Raw genomic sequence first — 15611 nt, 5'->3', positions numbered from 1 at the left:
TGGGGAGGGGAGGGGGGAGGCCAAACTTGTTGTTGTCTCGCTCGCCGTCGTGTCCAAGCCCCGTCCAAGCCCGTCTTGTCAAGTCTTGGTAATCAACCACCACGTCTGCCCAACATGACGCCCCCCCCCCCTTTTTCCCCTCCCGTGGTAGAGCAGGAGCACCCCGTGCGTGGTAGAACACGGCCAGGGGGCGGCGGTCTGTGCAGTTGGCAAGTCGTCGCACAGGGCCGCTACATGAACCGTCTGGCAGGAGGGCCGACCTGGTTGCAGAGGGGGGTTTTCGTGGGACGGGACGAAAGCCCATCTGGCGGTCTGGAAGGAATTCGTATTCTCGAGGTAGGACCAGTTGAAAGACGGTGAGGCGGTAGCACAGCGCGAGATGAAATGGTGCAGCGTCGCGGCGGCCTGGTCCGCTTCCTGTCCCGGGGGGGTTTTTTTCTGTCGCTGCTGCTGCTCGTGACGTCTCTGCTGTCTCGGGTCTGCCTGCTTGGTCAGAGCACGATGAATAATGAGAATAAAAAAATAGATATATATAAAAAAAAAGGGAAACACAGACCACGTTGCCACGCCATGCCACGCACCCATCCATCTATCCATCACTTGCAGGCGTCGTACACGCTCCCCTGCCCGCTGGCCGCCGCGACGCCCACGGCAAACGGTCCTTCCGGCAGGCGCCTCCCCGCCGCGAGGCTCTCGAGCACCCTGGAACAACGCGTCAGCGGCCCGGCACGGCAAAGGCACGGCAAAGGCACGGCGGCAGAAAAAAAAAAGAAAAAAAAAAAGAAAAGACCAACTCACCACTCGGCCCGCACGTAGCGCACGCGGCTGCGCAGGCGCCGCACCTCCCGCTCCTGCTTGCCGGCGGCGAGGCCGGCCCCCAGGACGACGTGCGTGACGGCCCGGCCGCCCGGCCGGAGCGACACGGTGGCCCCGTTCTGCGCGAGGAGGTGCCTGAGGCGGTGGTCCGACACGAGCGGCAGGGTGCTCCCGCTGACGTGGACGGTCGTGCCGGCGAAGAGGCCCCTGGGACGGGGGGGCGGGAGCGACGGCGAGACGTCCCGGACGGCCGGGGTGGCGGCGGCGGCGGCGGCGGCCATCAGCCCGGGGCGGTGGAGCATGGCCAGCACGCTGACGGTGCGGCGATTGGCGGCGGCGGGCGCAGGGAGGCCTCTCAGCTGGGTGTTGAGTCGGCGGTCGCGGAGGTCTCGCCAGGCCGGGTCGGGGCGGCGATCGGCTACCTGGTGGCCGGTGGAGGCGCAGGTCCAGGGGTCGAAGGGGGCGGCTCTGGGGCCGGGTTGGGCGCTGCGGGACGACGGCATGTCGGGTCTGTCAATGCCGCTGTGCGTTGCCGCCGTGCGTGGGCGGAGTGCGTCAGCGGGATGCAAGGCTAGGTTAGGTAGTGGTAGTAGTAGTGTTTGTTGTTGTTGTTATTGTTGTTGTTATCGTCGTTGTTATTCTCGTTGATATTCTCGTTGTTATTCTCGATGTTATTATTCTCGTTGTTATTCTCGTTGTTATTCTCGATGTTATTATTCTCGTTGTTATTCTCGTTGTTATTCTTGTTGTCGTTATTGTCGTCGTTGTTGTCGTCGTTGTTGTCGTCGTCGTCCTTGTTGCCAACTGCCAGCTGCCAGCTGCCGGCTGCCAGCTGCCGGCTGCCAGGTTGCCAGCTGCAGGTTGCCTACCCGGCAGCGCAGCAGCACGGTGCGTTGCGTTGCGCTCAAGTCACGAGACCCTGTCCGCACACTGACCTGCCCGACCCGCGGCGGCAAAAGACGTTCCTCCCTCGTCAGACTCGTCAGCAACAGACGACAGACACCTCGTACCCTTCACCACTGCACCGCTGCACCCATTCCCGACATGAGCATCATGCGACGTGGTCAGTTGCAGACCCTACATACATACATGGGCATGGGCTTCCGCGTGTGCCGCCCCCAACGACGCAGCCCTGCCCGCCCCCCCCCCCCACCACCTGACGTCGCGCAGCGCATTACCGCCCGCCCGCCCGCCGCCGTCTTTTGCGTCTGCCCTCTCGCGGCAAGGTATTGATGTTGTTACCACGTAGTTAACTCGACGACTCGTTGCCGTCGACAGAGGAGAGAGGCACGGCTTCGTTCGGGCCCGAGGGTTATCCCGACGCCGCCCAGCCGGAATATCCTCACAAGTTGCAGCCAAGGCATGGGGCCCAGCTTCAAACCCCCCTCCCCACCATGCCTGCCATGAACAACAGCAGAGTCGAGAGACTCGAGCGAGACGAGACACATGTACAATTCGCTGCAAGACACCGGACCGACATGGACCTGGGCTGCTCGCTTACGCCGACTTGTCGCCGCCGTCCCATCATCCATGTCAAGGATCGACCCCCTGCCTGGCGCTGGTTTTCTTTTTTTTGCCTTCCCAGGGTTGCTGAACATACTCTCTGTTAACTATCCATCCACGGGCAAGAACGTATCCGCCCCAGCGAAAAGCAATCCGAAGTGGCAGGTCAGTCAGACGCCGGTTTTGGAATAACCGTAGGTTCCGCTTCGCTGCAACGCAATGCAACGCCCTGCAATCATGATGCGCAGCGCCCCAGCCAGATCCCAAGATGCGGCAGCTCGGCCCCCAGGCCCATCCATGCGAGACGCTGCCGCGAGAAAACAAACGGGAGGGGGGAGGGAGCCTCTGGCGGACGTGAATCTTGCCGCCCGTTCGCATGGGCTAGCTGCTAGCATGCCCGCCAGATCCTGCCGTGCTTGCCAAATGACGACGCGATGAAAATAAAGACGAAAAGCGAGGGGGCAGAAAAGGGAGGGAAAAAAAAAAAAAAAGTCCCTGCGTCAAACGCCCGTTTGCTCACCGCCACGCCCACTCTCCCCAAAGGGACTAGAAGGGGAAACGGCTACTACTAGCTCTCGTTTGAAAGGGTGTCAGAGGAAGGGTATTACTCATCTGAAATAGGTCCCCCCCCCTCCCCCCGGCCGTCCCGTGGGTTGTTTTTCGTTTTTCGTTTTCCAACCTCCCCCCCTTCCTCCCCACCCATGTCCCATGTTGGGCATGGGTATGTACTGTATCCCCTGTGGGTTGTCCCGCCTGGGTCCTGCGGCCAACCACCTATTTTCGGGGCCGACGGGATATTGATTGCGAAATGGCTGGCCGCGAGACAGAATTGGACTGAAAAGTCGAGCAAACGAAAGCCCATCCTTCGTGCTGTGGTGGCGGCGGCTGGGCTGAGGGAGGGGGGGGCGGAATATGGTGCTTGGAGACGAGCGAGCGTCGGGTTGCTCGTCCGCGGCACGAGCAGTTGAGTTTCTTGTTTCTTGGGCGAAAATCAAGCTGTGGCTTGGCTTGACAATGATGAAGGAATTCTGCCGTATGCGCATCATACCTGCACTGCAGTTGGGTTGTCATGTACTTCCGCGCCTTGGTTGGCTTGAGCACTTGTGCTCCGACAACGCCTCGGTGAATCCGTCGCGCCCTCCCCCTTCGCTTTGCCGCCAACCTTGTCGTCGGGATCTCCTTTATTCGATTCTGATTGTGATTTATTATTCGGTTTCCTCGCTTGGAATAGAATCGCATCCTGCGGGCAAAGGAAACTCGGAAAAAAGCAAATCTCTGCTGCCTGGCCCCGTTCCATGCCAGCCTGCCATGCCATGTACAGCGGCAGCCTAGGACCCCGAGATAGATGTATGTAGGTCCTTTGCATACGGATCGAGTCCTGCACTGGCCCGTCACGCATTTTGCATGGAGCGGCAGCCTTGCAGCCGGATGGCCCAGACTGCAGACTGATGCTTCCAGCGCAAAACAGGCGTTTTTTTGGGGAAGAGAAGGGGGGGGGGGGGGAGGCTGGGGGGGAGGGGGGTGCCGTTCGATGAAGCTCGACTACCCCAGACGGCCCAGTCACCCAGTCCACGGACGGTTACAAACTTGCAACGTCAACTGGTGTTGTCATGGCTCGCCCGGGCGGGAGAGCTAATGCAGTGATGCACCCACTGCCCAGCATGCTGCAGGCGCCAGCATTGGCAGCTTCATAACATCTGGTAAAGGGCTGTCAAACTTCCCGTGAGAGCACTCTTGCTGAGTCAAGCCCGGGCTGTGACCGCTGTGCATGCTGTTTCTCTTCCTTCTTCTTCTTTTCATGGTCTCCCGGTTGTGGATTCGTCTTCTTCATCGGCGGCTCCCTTCACATGTGGCATGACGGCAAGACAATCTTCCAACTTGTTCCGCTCCTGCGTGCGTAGCCGCTCCGTGCCAAAAGGCCAATTGATCCTCCTGCGCATGCTCTCCTATCCGTTCGTCACAACCCTTCCGCCGTCTGTACGTAACATGTAATCTGTAACCTGTATCCTGTAATCTGAGCAGATCTGGCTGGCCCCCTGCCACGACCATGGTGGAGGCATAACCCTGTCCACCATCACGGAAATCTGCCGCGAGATTTTCAAAGGGACGTCCCGGGTACAAGCAGAATGCCCCCTGATAGTCGTTGCCCGTGTACTTGTACTTGTAGCAGTCGCATGAGCTCTGGACCATCCATGTTGGGCGAGCGGGTTGCTCCCCACCACACCCCCCCTCTCCTTTCTCGACGCTTTGCATTCCGCCCAAACTTGTTTCTCGTAACCGGCATCGACCGGCTTCCATCCAGCAACGGGAACTCAAAACGATTAGAGAGTGCATGCTATATATATCACCTTTAACACCTTCAACACCGTCTCCATCGGCATCGACATCGACATCGACATCGGCATCGGGCATCGGGCATCGACATCGGCATCGGCATCGGCATCGGCATCGGATCGGCGCCGGGGACAGGTCTACGAGACATTGTGATGGACCTCAGTTTCGACGTCAACTTCCTCGTGCGTGCGACTTCTCGTTTCATAGGCTCAAGCGGGAAGCCCCTGCAACATGATCCGAGTACAACTCTGTTCATGATTGCTGATGAGAAAGCCTAAGAGCAGGGCCGCCATGCTGGTTTCCAGGCCTAGGCATAGATAGCCTGGAGCAAATAAATAATCATAGCCTTGGGCTGGCTCAACTGAGGTTTGGCGACGGCTCCATCTGCCCCGGGATGCAGGTTGACCGTTATGGGGGCTATCCCAGGTCAAGGGAGGAGGCGTCACGCTAGCTTCAGGCGAGACATTTCCCACCCGCCTGTCCAGCGGGAGTGGAGGCAAGGAAACAGGCCGGGCCTTCCATGTGTGGCGGGACCGTTCTTCCACGCAGGCATTCATGTGTAGGCCCGAGCCGACCTGTGGAGGAGCTGGTTCTCTGTCTCGTTAGTGGGCTCCAACCAGTAGTTTGCAGCCCGTAGTCCAGACTCCCGTAGTTTGTATACATGAGTCTGAAAGCCCGCACCTAGCCCCAAGCTCAGCCCACAGGATTTATCAAGCTTGTTTTCAACACAGACCTGTTCCGGCTTGTGTGACCGGTCTAAAAAAGCTCATCTTGTACCTCGGTATCGGAGGTTTTGTGTGGCTAGCATGACTCTGATACCAATGGCAGAGGACGAGTCGGCAAAAACATGGCAAGAGCCCATTGGCAGAGAGGATGAGTATTTTCATGCAGCTTCTTTAAGGCGTTGTAATGTAACCCTCCTGACGGAACAGAATCTCTATTGGTGGCCCCGGAATCAGCACGAGCACCACACATGATTTGCTCATGGACTGCTCCGTGACGCAGAGGAATGGCAAGCTGCGCCCCGACAGGGACTACTTACGGACTAGATCATCCGGAGATTGACCCGTCCAACTTGCCTGGGATAAGTTGAATTGAGGGACAATGGCAGTTGCGCCGTGGGTGTGGCAGAAGACGTGGTGAGCGTTTATTGGCCCCAACAGCCGTCGGCGACTGGCCAATTCCGACTTGTTGCAAGGTTCACGCACTTGGAGACTGGAGTCCTGGTCAAAGTCGTCCAGGATGATGCGTTGTTCAAAGAAACAGGCCATCCATTTGTAATCTCGGCCCCGCATAGCGCGCTCCGAATGTGCGAGACTTTCGACCTCGAATCTTCAATCGCCGGCCAATCGCTGACATTTATGCTCCGTATGACGGGCTCACTCGACAAGTGCGCAGAATGAGCAAGTAAACCTTGGATTCCTGGTCAGTGCACGAGCCGGAAAGCTGAAAATGAAGTAATCGACAAAGGTAAAAGAAGAAAAAAATCACCGGAAAAGAAAACCCAAAAAGAAAGGGCTAGGATTTGCTTGGTGGGATAACTCCGTGATAATCATGATATTGACACCCATCACGTTACCGGAATGGTCATCGTATGGAACACAAATGGTGGATTTGCTTCAACAGCTGGTCAGCAGAGATAGGCCAGCGGCTTGAACCTTCCCACCTCGTTTCGCTGCGACTGCGGACGGAAGTGCCACCCTCACATCCGGCATCAGCAGAAACGGGAAAGCTAATGTACGAACAACGAACGAACCAGACCACCCATCTCCACCGAGACTTGCACAGCTTGCTGACGAGGTAATCAATATCGGTGTGGCTGTATGTGGATATTTCGAGGGGTGGTGGGCGGATCTCAAACTCTGGATATCTGATTCCTACCTGCGCTTTTAGTCAGTTGCGATTATCCCGCTTGGTTTCATAGCAAGTTGCTGGCCGCGCCGAAAAAGCCTGGATGTTCTTCACGGCAACGAGAGCTTGCAGGTATACGACCCACGGAGTAATCTGGCACGGCTGGGCTTGTCACTGTACTTTGGCAATTTCCACAACCACCAGCATTCGAAACGGCCGAACATGGAGACCCTTGTCTATCGTGGCTGCTGAGAGCAAGATTTTTGATTCGCCTTGTTTTAGACCTACATACCCGCTGTGCGTGTCATGCAAGTGCTCGAGCCAATATCGTCTTCATCCCGGTTGGATGACAGGAGGGCTTGCAAGATGCGTGCCCTCCTCAAGCTGACCTTGGGTTGGCTGATGGAGAGCGAAACATGTAAGCCGCAATTTTATTTATTTTTTTTTTTTTTAAAAAGTGAGAAAAAAAAGAAACGGAATGGTATAACCATGAAATTGGTAACCCGTATTGTGGTTCGCATTAACATCCATGTCGTGTTATCCGCTGATACACCGGAAAGAATCCGTTTTTGTTAGGGCGGTGGCGGTTTTCCATCCAGGACCGATACTTACAAGGTATGCTATATTTTTCTGATATCAACACGGTATTTGTGGTGAGCGACTGAACGCTTTGCGTTTTTGATTCGTTCCATTCCTCGCAGGTTCAACGCCAGAAATACACTTGTTGCCATATAATAATGGATGATGACGACGACTGCTTGCTTTAGGGAGGTAACGGTGCGTCCACATTGGACGTGTCGTCATTTGATGCTTGCCTCTTGCACCATGCGGCCCATGCCATCGTATTTGATCGAGGAGGTACGGACAAAATTGGCACTGCTTCGGCGCTAGGCAGACCAGGCTACGGCCTGGCTACAACCGCAGTGGGAGGTTGGGGACTGCGGTACGGTGCATGTATGAGATGTCATCGAGACAAGATTACCAGATCTATACGTACCAGGTTGTCTTTCTGTTTATGGGTTGATTTAAATGAAATCATGAACCATCTCAAATATCCTGTCGTCGCATTGGCTACTCGTCCCTGCCATGCTGTACTCATAGATGGAAAGGTCGTTCAAGATTACTGCCACTGTCGACGGCACCTAGATTCATGCGTGGCTGTGGTGTGAGACAATGCCAGTCCTTGGACGGATGTTTGGCCATGTGTTCGTAAATGAAACGAGCTGAGCTTGAGACACCTTGGCTGCGGGTCTGTGAGCCCGTTGGTTGCACTTGCACTTGAGTTTGACGATGGACTTGCAACTTGCGATCGTTCAGTTGAAGGGGCTGGCTCCTGCCGCGTCTTTTGACATGCTGGTTTGAGGCGGCTGTACGGAGTACTGCTCTAGAGAAGAGTCTCCCCCAAAGTCGCCTGAGGCAGCTATTCAAAATTTGCCTTGTAAACGACAGACCTCGAATAATTGGCTGCAATAAGTCCGTGGGCCTGACGGGCCAAAGGAAGGAACTGACAGTGTTCTCCAAGGGAAGGACGCAAAACTACGGACAGTTGACGCGGAAGGAACGTCCATACTCGGAAGTTTGTGAGCGTGCCTCCATAATTTCGAATCTTTGCCTCATTGCCGTTGCTCCATAACCTGACAACTGCCCGGAGCACGATTAAAACATGACACGTGCTTAAGCGATTCCGTCTTTACATTTCGAGACTTTAACCCACTTTCCACATCATCTTACAGTGACTGATTGCTCTGCAAATCAGCCAACTATTCATTCGCCCCACAAGGTGCCAACCTCTCACGGACTGCTGCCATTAACGGACCCAGGGCGGATACCAAGAGAATCTTCACAAACTTGCTATAGGGCTTGCATCTGGGTGAGAATCGCATGCTGCCTTGAGAAATCAGGCCAAGCGGTTCGGGCGCCACTGATGATAACCGGGACAGGCCCAGAACATGGTCCAGTGACAGTCAAGTCATTGAAACATTGGTCCCCTCAGAACTGAAGCGTGGTAATCCGTGGAACCGCGGCTCAAGAGGCTCAAGAGGCAGCTCGAAGTGGGTGCATGGATTTCCGGCTTTCGTTTACAGAACAGCGGTGAGGAAGCGCGCCTGGACATCCCAGCTGCACCGTCTCAGCCACAACAAACCCTGGCCAACTGGACTGTCATACGCTACTCCGTAGTAGTACGTACATACTGACATAGTACAGACCAGAGTCCTTGCCGCCTACCTGCTGACGTCTCGCTGTAGTCCGGGGGTTGGCCGACTGATAGTCTACTGCCACTAGTGACTGATCCTATTCGGAGGAGGAAGAGACGTGACGAAGAGAGTTGTGTACCGAACGCTACGAATATGCGAAATAATTGGTTCATGTGTCAGCACCTGTGGTGTTGCCGAGGGCTTGGGAGCGAGAATGTTTTCCACGGAATTCAAGAAGTGGCCACGGATCGGATCGTACAGTCTGTGGGCGTATCTCACATCTGCGTGGAACTGCACCTTTCCCGTCGTGCGCACATGTGCATGCAGACGGACAGACTAAACGCCATCACCAGAATCGTTATGCAAGATTGGCGCTGATCTTGATGAAGCGACGCGCGACGTTGAGACGTGCAGCGACCCATGGCGCGCTTTTCTCTTCTCTCTACGCCGCCCGGTACTCATTAAACTGCTACCTGAAAGAGGTAACTGGAGAGACGGGCATGGTCCCAATGAGAAACGACGGATGGCTGTATCAACGTAGCCACATGGCCAAAAAAAAAAGGAAGAAAAGAAAAAAGAAAGCAACAAGACGAGAAAGGTTGGTTGACGCCCATTCATGCGCTTACGGCAGGGGTTTCGCGACGTGCCTCGAGCTAGTCTTGCCAAGACAACTGAGACTTATGCTGGTCAACTGACGTTATCATTATCAGAACTATTTTTTTTTTTTTCATCTCGGATCTGGTCCGTACTCTACAGTGTACGGACTACACAGCAAGCATACTACAGCGACCCACGCAGAGTAACGAACTGCGTCCGATACTCATCTCGGAAGCTTGAGGATGTTGAGCGGGTCGGTCCTCGAGCCACCTGAAACGGCCACCCTCGTTCACTTCTTTTCCTTTCCCACTCTGGATGCATCATGCACGGCAGTTACGGACATACGGGTATCGAAACGACACGGCAAGCCAGGACAGGCATAACCTTACTCCGGCTTGTGTTGCATGCATGACCATTACGGACTACGTCAGTAGGTAGGTACAGAGGCACCTCCTTGCCATCGACTTTGATACCACGGTGCCATACATGTATGTAGGTACTGGATACCAGGCACCATGCGACAGTGCAGGAGGACGCATCTTCAAGTCAGATCCGTCCCAGGTAGTTTTCTTCCTGTCCTGCACTGTGTCGATGTTGGATCAACTAATAACAGTAGAGAATGAGTGCTCTCGCAACTTTGCCTGCATTTTTTTCTTGACATTGGTCTGTTTTTAGAAATTTTTCGACCATGTCCAGGTGGCGAGCCCCCCACTTTTGATATTTTGTTGGCTTCTGTCCAGCCCCATGTTTTGCTGACAAGCCTCATATGCTGGTAGGAAGATCCCTGACGAGATGCAAGATTCAAGTTTAGAATGCACGCTCAACCGATGCTTCAACTGCAGGATTGATAACCCCTTCCAGATGGCCACGGGTTAGCAACAAAGTACAGTGTACAACCGCAAATGGCCAAGCGGCCAAACGCACCAGTTAATGTCGTGCGGACGGATGTCGGACCTGAAAACCTGCCGGTGGCAATACTGGCCGTGGTGATTGCAAGGCACCACCAGCAGCGTGCTGTACGTGCTGTACCGCCTACAGGTTCTATAGCCGCCATGCATGACGCGGGGAACATGGTCAGACGGGGAGCTAGGTCTAGCTAGTACATACTACGATGCACTCTCCCGAGTCCCGACTGGGCATTTGCCGACGGCCTCTCTCCCTGCTCCTGGAAATAAAGGAAGGCCCCGGGAAAGCACCAGCAAGGCTCATTTAGCCCAACTTCTATTTTGGTCATCGCCATAACGAAAGCTGCGTTTGCGGCTTTTGAGGTGGGGATTTTGCGCGGTTGATGAGTTGCATCAACTATCGGATATTATCTCATCGCCTCCCTTTGGAGAATCAAATCGTCGAGCTCTGCATAAAACCGTTGTATGACGAAGACGAAAGCTGGGTACTCTTGGCCTGCAGGCTTTGCGGGGTTGATGCGTTTACAAACTACCGGACATTATCTCCTCATCTGTCTTGAACCAGAGATTTAGGAGCTCTGCATGAAACTGGTGGGCACCAAGGCTTGGTCCCCACACTCGCCAACCTTTCCTTTGGAACATTCACGACAGTGTCGGGATGTCATTTACGGAGTAGGAATTGTCGATTCACATATCATCTGGAAGCGTTTGCGACTAAGCTGTGTGTCCCTGCGGTCTCCGCAAAGAAGATGGCCGAAGGTATATCTTGCATGGATGGGCAGAAGCAAAAAGCGAAATGCAGCCAAAAGCGAAGCAACATAGCCATAGCCGCGAGGTAAGACGGCAGGGTAGAGGCGGGTATAGCGAGGCGAGTCAGGGAAATCGAAGTGGGGGCGATAGATGAATGGCCGATTTGAAACATGGTTAGTATCTGGAGCAAAAAGCAACAAGCTGATTCAAGGCTTGGAGTCAGCCTAGGTTATTTCCCCCCCCCTTGTTCCTTTTCTTTTGCTTTCCTCTTTGCCCTTGTTTTTGCAAACTTGTTTTGCTAAACGCCTTTAGGTGCTGCATTTGTAAAGTCAGGCGACAAGTAAAAAAAAAGAAAGGCATGAAACCTAGCTCAGCATGGCAGATTCGCTACGTCGGTTTCACGGCGGTCCCTCCTTCATGGACCGTCTCTATGTGGTCCGAAACCCTAGAGGTTGGCGGCAAACTGCTACCCCGACATAGATACGGGCTACAGCTGGGTTGACGCATGTAGGGTCGAGCACAATCTGCTTTATCTTGCAGCATAACAACAAGACGCACAGTACACCCATCAGGCCATGATGCTTGGAACTCGAACTTTTAGTTGTGCCCTCAATCACTGAGATCCCTGGCAGGCCGCCTGGACCCCATGCCGGTTGAGAATGCGCGTAGTAAGATATTGACCCCCCCCTCCCCTGCCGTGTCGCAAGCCAGTTGGGCGTCTCGTCTCGCGCCTTGCTTGATCGATTCCGGCCCGGCACAGTATCTGCTTACTCTTTGGGCAGCGTAGGACGTGCGATATTCACATCACCAACGGAAGCCATTTTGTTGAGTGGCTTTGCTATGGTGTTGATGGAGCAGCACTTGCGCTCTCCGCTCTCCGCTCTCCGCCCTCCGCCCTCCGCCATCGCCCATTGACCACCCCTGCCACTTGCTGCCATTTTCGACGACGGCGGCAAGTTGGCAGCGCGATGGCGAGAGATGACGGGCGCCCAATTCCCAATTTGTGGAGCATGATCCATTGAAACTCGGCCCTTATGGGCGCAGCTCCAAGGAAACCCAAATGGGGAAAGCCAACATCCTCCGCCCAGCGCCAGCGCATCAAATAGTAAGCATGTGGCTAGACGGAAAGCCCAAGGTCACGCCGACTTGGTCCAAAACTGGGGACACTGAGCCGGCAGCCAGCCGGGTGGCGGTTGGGGGATGGGGGATGATGTGGGTGGGGGGGGGGGGGGGGGGGGGAAGAGGAGAAGGGAGGGGGGGCAGACGTAAAGAAGTCGAGACAAACCATTTCGGAGAGACAACGCTGGACGGGAAACACGGCGGCACCCGGGTTGTGGTTACGCTTATTACTTTGCACAGGGGGCGGCATTTCAGGATTGCGGGTTCGCTGGCTCGAAACCGACGTCGACGTTATCAAGATGCCAAGCAAGTCGCGCAAATCGCCCGCTCGAAAGCTGGATGTCGCACTGTCTATAAGCACTGGGCCACGTACTCGGCACGTTGACGTTTGCTGGCAAACGAGGCTTCCCGGGATCTCTGGCCGCCAATGAGCATCGGTTGCAGACGTACAAGGGGACCGGAAGGGTTGACCTGATAGCGCCAAGAATAGAAAAACTCTGTTGACAGAATTGAGCATCAATCGCCAGGAACGTTTCGTGACCTTTGTCACACTGGATGGGATGGGGTTTGCAGGTACATTACGGAGTACATGGACCGCTAACCAGAGAATGCATAAAACAAAACCCCCCCACAGACCGGACGGGTAATTTGCTACATGTGCCTCGGTACGGGCCTGGGATCTGGATTCTATTCTGGACTGAGCTGGGTGCGTGTGCGTGTGGACGACGACGTGCCTTTTTCCCCCTTGGCAAATGACGGGGCGACCAAGCAAGCAAGCGAGCGAGCGAGCAAGCAAGCAAGCAAGCATGGCAATTTCAGAAGAGTACCTACCCATGGAGCAGGCCCGAAGAGGACTTGTACCCCTTTTTGTCGTCAAAGAAGCCATACACGGGTACTGGGGAACTTGGGGTGGTTGTGTACGGATACGCCATTGGGTTTTCCTTTTCTTGTTGACAGAGCGGGTTGGACGGGACGGGACGGGACTTGGGAACAACCAGAACTGTTTTGACAAGAGGCAGAGGCAGAGGCAGAGGCAGAGGCAGAGGCAGAGGCAGAGGCAGAGGCAGAGGCAGAGGCAGAGGCAGGCTCGGCTGGACGGCTCGACACGGCTCGACACGCCTCGACCACTCAAAGGCGATGATGCAGGGACGGGAGAGGGCCCCACATGAGCGGCCGATAGCCCCAGCCCAAAGCTCCAACCAACCCACCACCAGCCAGCCAGCCAGCACACAGCGCGCGAACATCGTTATCATGGCTGGCGCCGTGGGGAGCCCAGGTTGTCCTGTCCTGTCCTGTCCGTCTGTCAGCAGCTCGTCGTGTTTGGTCCTGGGCTGGGCTGGGCTGGGCTGGGCTGGGCTGGGCTGACCTGACCTGACCTGACCCGACCCGGCCCGGCCTTGTCGTTCGGAGGATCAAGGGCACAGAAACACGGAATAATGGCCTCGGTCGTCAACGTGCACTCACGCTTAGCAGCATCAGCACTGATTTGACAGACACTGGGCCATCCCAGCCATCATCCATCATCCATCATCCATCATCAGGGGCGGGGTCGAGCTTTGAGGGCAATGAGGGCAATGAGGGGCAAGAGAACCAGACCTCAGACCACTAACCAAGTCATGCACGGAGTACCTACCATTGAAGTCTACCAGACCACAGCTGGAGCCACGCCACTTTGCCGTGCCTCCCTCCCCCCTCCTATCAATCCCCCCAACCTTTTCCAGGCCCTGGACCCCTTCCGTACTGTACATGGCTGCTGGCCTGTTTCCCCTGCTCTTTTCGCTACACACCAGCACCACGCACCACCACGCACCCGCCATTTGCCAGTTCCAGCCGCCAGCCAGCCAGCCAGTTCCAGCCACCAGCCAGCTGCCAGCTGCCGGCTGCCAGCCGCCAGAGTTGCCAGTCGCCAGTTGCCAGTCGCCATGCCATCCGCCATAGCCAACCATCCGCCATCGGCCTTTCCCACCCCCATGATGATGATGCAGCAGACAGCAGACAGCAGACAGCAGACAGCAGACAGCAGACAGCAGACAGCAGACAGCAGACAGCAGACAGCAGACAGCGTTGTTGAGCGAATAGAGTATTTTGTATTTTGCTCGTGGGTAGGTACCTACTTAATTCCCTGCAAGTCAGCCAGGCCGCAACGAGGGCTGGCCGAGGTCAACCGTCAAACCAAGAAGACAGAAAAGGACGGACATTGGCGACATGGTCCACAGACCCAGCTGCGATCCACGCTGCCTGGACACGCTTACCTTGGATGGCAACAAAAGTTATATAACACATGGGCGATTCTCTCCGGCTCACCGCTCGTTGTTTGCGTCTTGTTGCCCCAGCCTGCTGCAAAACCCAAGAGGCTCTCGTATTGTATTGATGCGGCGACGGAATAAAAGGTTCATGTTGGAAGCCAAATCCTGACTTGACTCTCATCCACTCCCATCTTTGAAAAGCTCGGCCGAGAGTTTCGGCAAGACCTAAAGTGGGAACTTTTGGAACAGTGCGCCGTCGTCCCATCCATATCATATCCATCGGCGCAGGCCTCGGTTGTTGACAGTAGCATCATGGTACACAGGTACACAGGTACACAGACTACACAGACTACACAGTCGCGCAAAAGGCAGAGATGGCGCAACTTGAGAGTTCGAGGCAACTAAGGTACCTACCTACCTTAGGTAGGTAGGTAGGTACCTAATGTAGCTTTGAGCTGGTGGGGGAGAGGGGCGGGCGCCTGGAGGCACGGGGTATGTAATCATGGCGCCAGGCGCCTCCCAGGGAGGAGAGGGAGGGCGGGGGGGGGGAGGAAAGGAAGGGGGAGACGAGGGGAAGGGCCCAACTAAAGTCGAGGTACTTTTTCACCTTTTGACGTCTCTGCTCTGGAGCCTGGAGGTGCCTTGGCTGGTTTGGTTACACAGGGGGGGCTGACAAGACGCCACCCCCCTCCCTGTCCATGCCTTCAAATCGAGCACCTGGGCAGGCAAACCCGCTGTAATCCAAACAGCACTCTGCTCTGCTCTGTCACCCGTGCAAAAGTTACATGTCAACGTACTTTTCTTTGGTCCAGAAACTCCAGCACCGTGACGGCAAATTGCCTGGTCCGGCGGGCACGGCCGGGTCGCGATTGCGCAGCTGGATGGCAAGAATTAGGTAAGGCATATGTACCAAGCTCCATATCCAAGGTACCAGACCTTGGGTCAATACCTCTTGAACTACTCGCGTACCTACTACCAGACCCAGAGCTCTCTTGGCGACCGCAGTTGACGCCCCCGGAGGGCAGCAAGGCGGGCGGGAAGGAAGGCGGCCGTCCAGAGCACCACAGCAGAAACTTTCATGTTGATTTGTTTTTTTTCCCCTCCTTGTAGTTTGCACTGAAGCGCCGTGATGCGGGGCCCGACCTGACCGACCCACTTTGAACACCTAACCTTGCTCAACATGGCCTTGCCTGTCTCCATGGGCCGTGGGCAGTGGGCCGTGGGCAGTGGGCCGTGGGCAGTGGGCTCTTTCAGGTACTTGGCCCTGGAGGGGAGGGCTTGGGTCTGGTACTTGG

The 15611-nt window shown here is 55.6% G+C and overlaps 2 protein-coding genes across 2 annotated transcripts; both read right to left on the bottom strand.

Moving 5' to 3' along the window:
- Positions 1-596: 596 nt before the first annotated feature.
- On the bottom strand, positions 597-1319 carry UV8b_07276 (uncharacterized protein; the record flags this gene model as incomplete). The annotated part of the gene is made up of 2 exons (XM_043144773.1): positions 597-702; positions 799-1319. 2 exons carry the CDS (start codon positions 1317-1319, stop codon positions 597-599), a joined length of 627 nt encoding a protein of 208 aa, XP_043000708.1.
- A 12393-nt stretch (positions 1320-13712) lies between these two features.
- Positions 13713-14042, bottom strand: UV8b_07275 (uncharacterized protein; the record flags this gene model as incomplete). Its single annotated transcript, XM_043144772.1, has 1 exon — positions 13713-14042. One exon carries the CDS (start codon positions 14040-14042, stop codon positions 13713-13715), a length of 330 nt encoding a protein of 109 aa, XP_043000707.1.
- Between the last annotated feature and the right edge of the window lie 1569 nt (positions 14043-15611).

The sequence above is a fragment of the Ustilaginoidea virens genome, chromosome 6 (genome assembly GCF_000687475.1).
Source record: "Ustilaginoidea virens chromosome 6, complete sequence".
NCBI classification, from domain to species: Eukaryota; Fungi; Ascomycota; class Sordariomycetes; order Hypocreales; family Clavicipitaceae; genus Ustilaginoidea; species Ustilaginoidea virens.
This window is presented reverse-complemented; position numbering and strand designations above follow the sequence as displayed.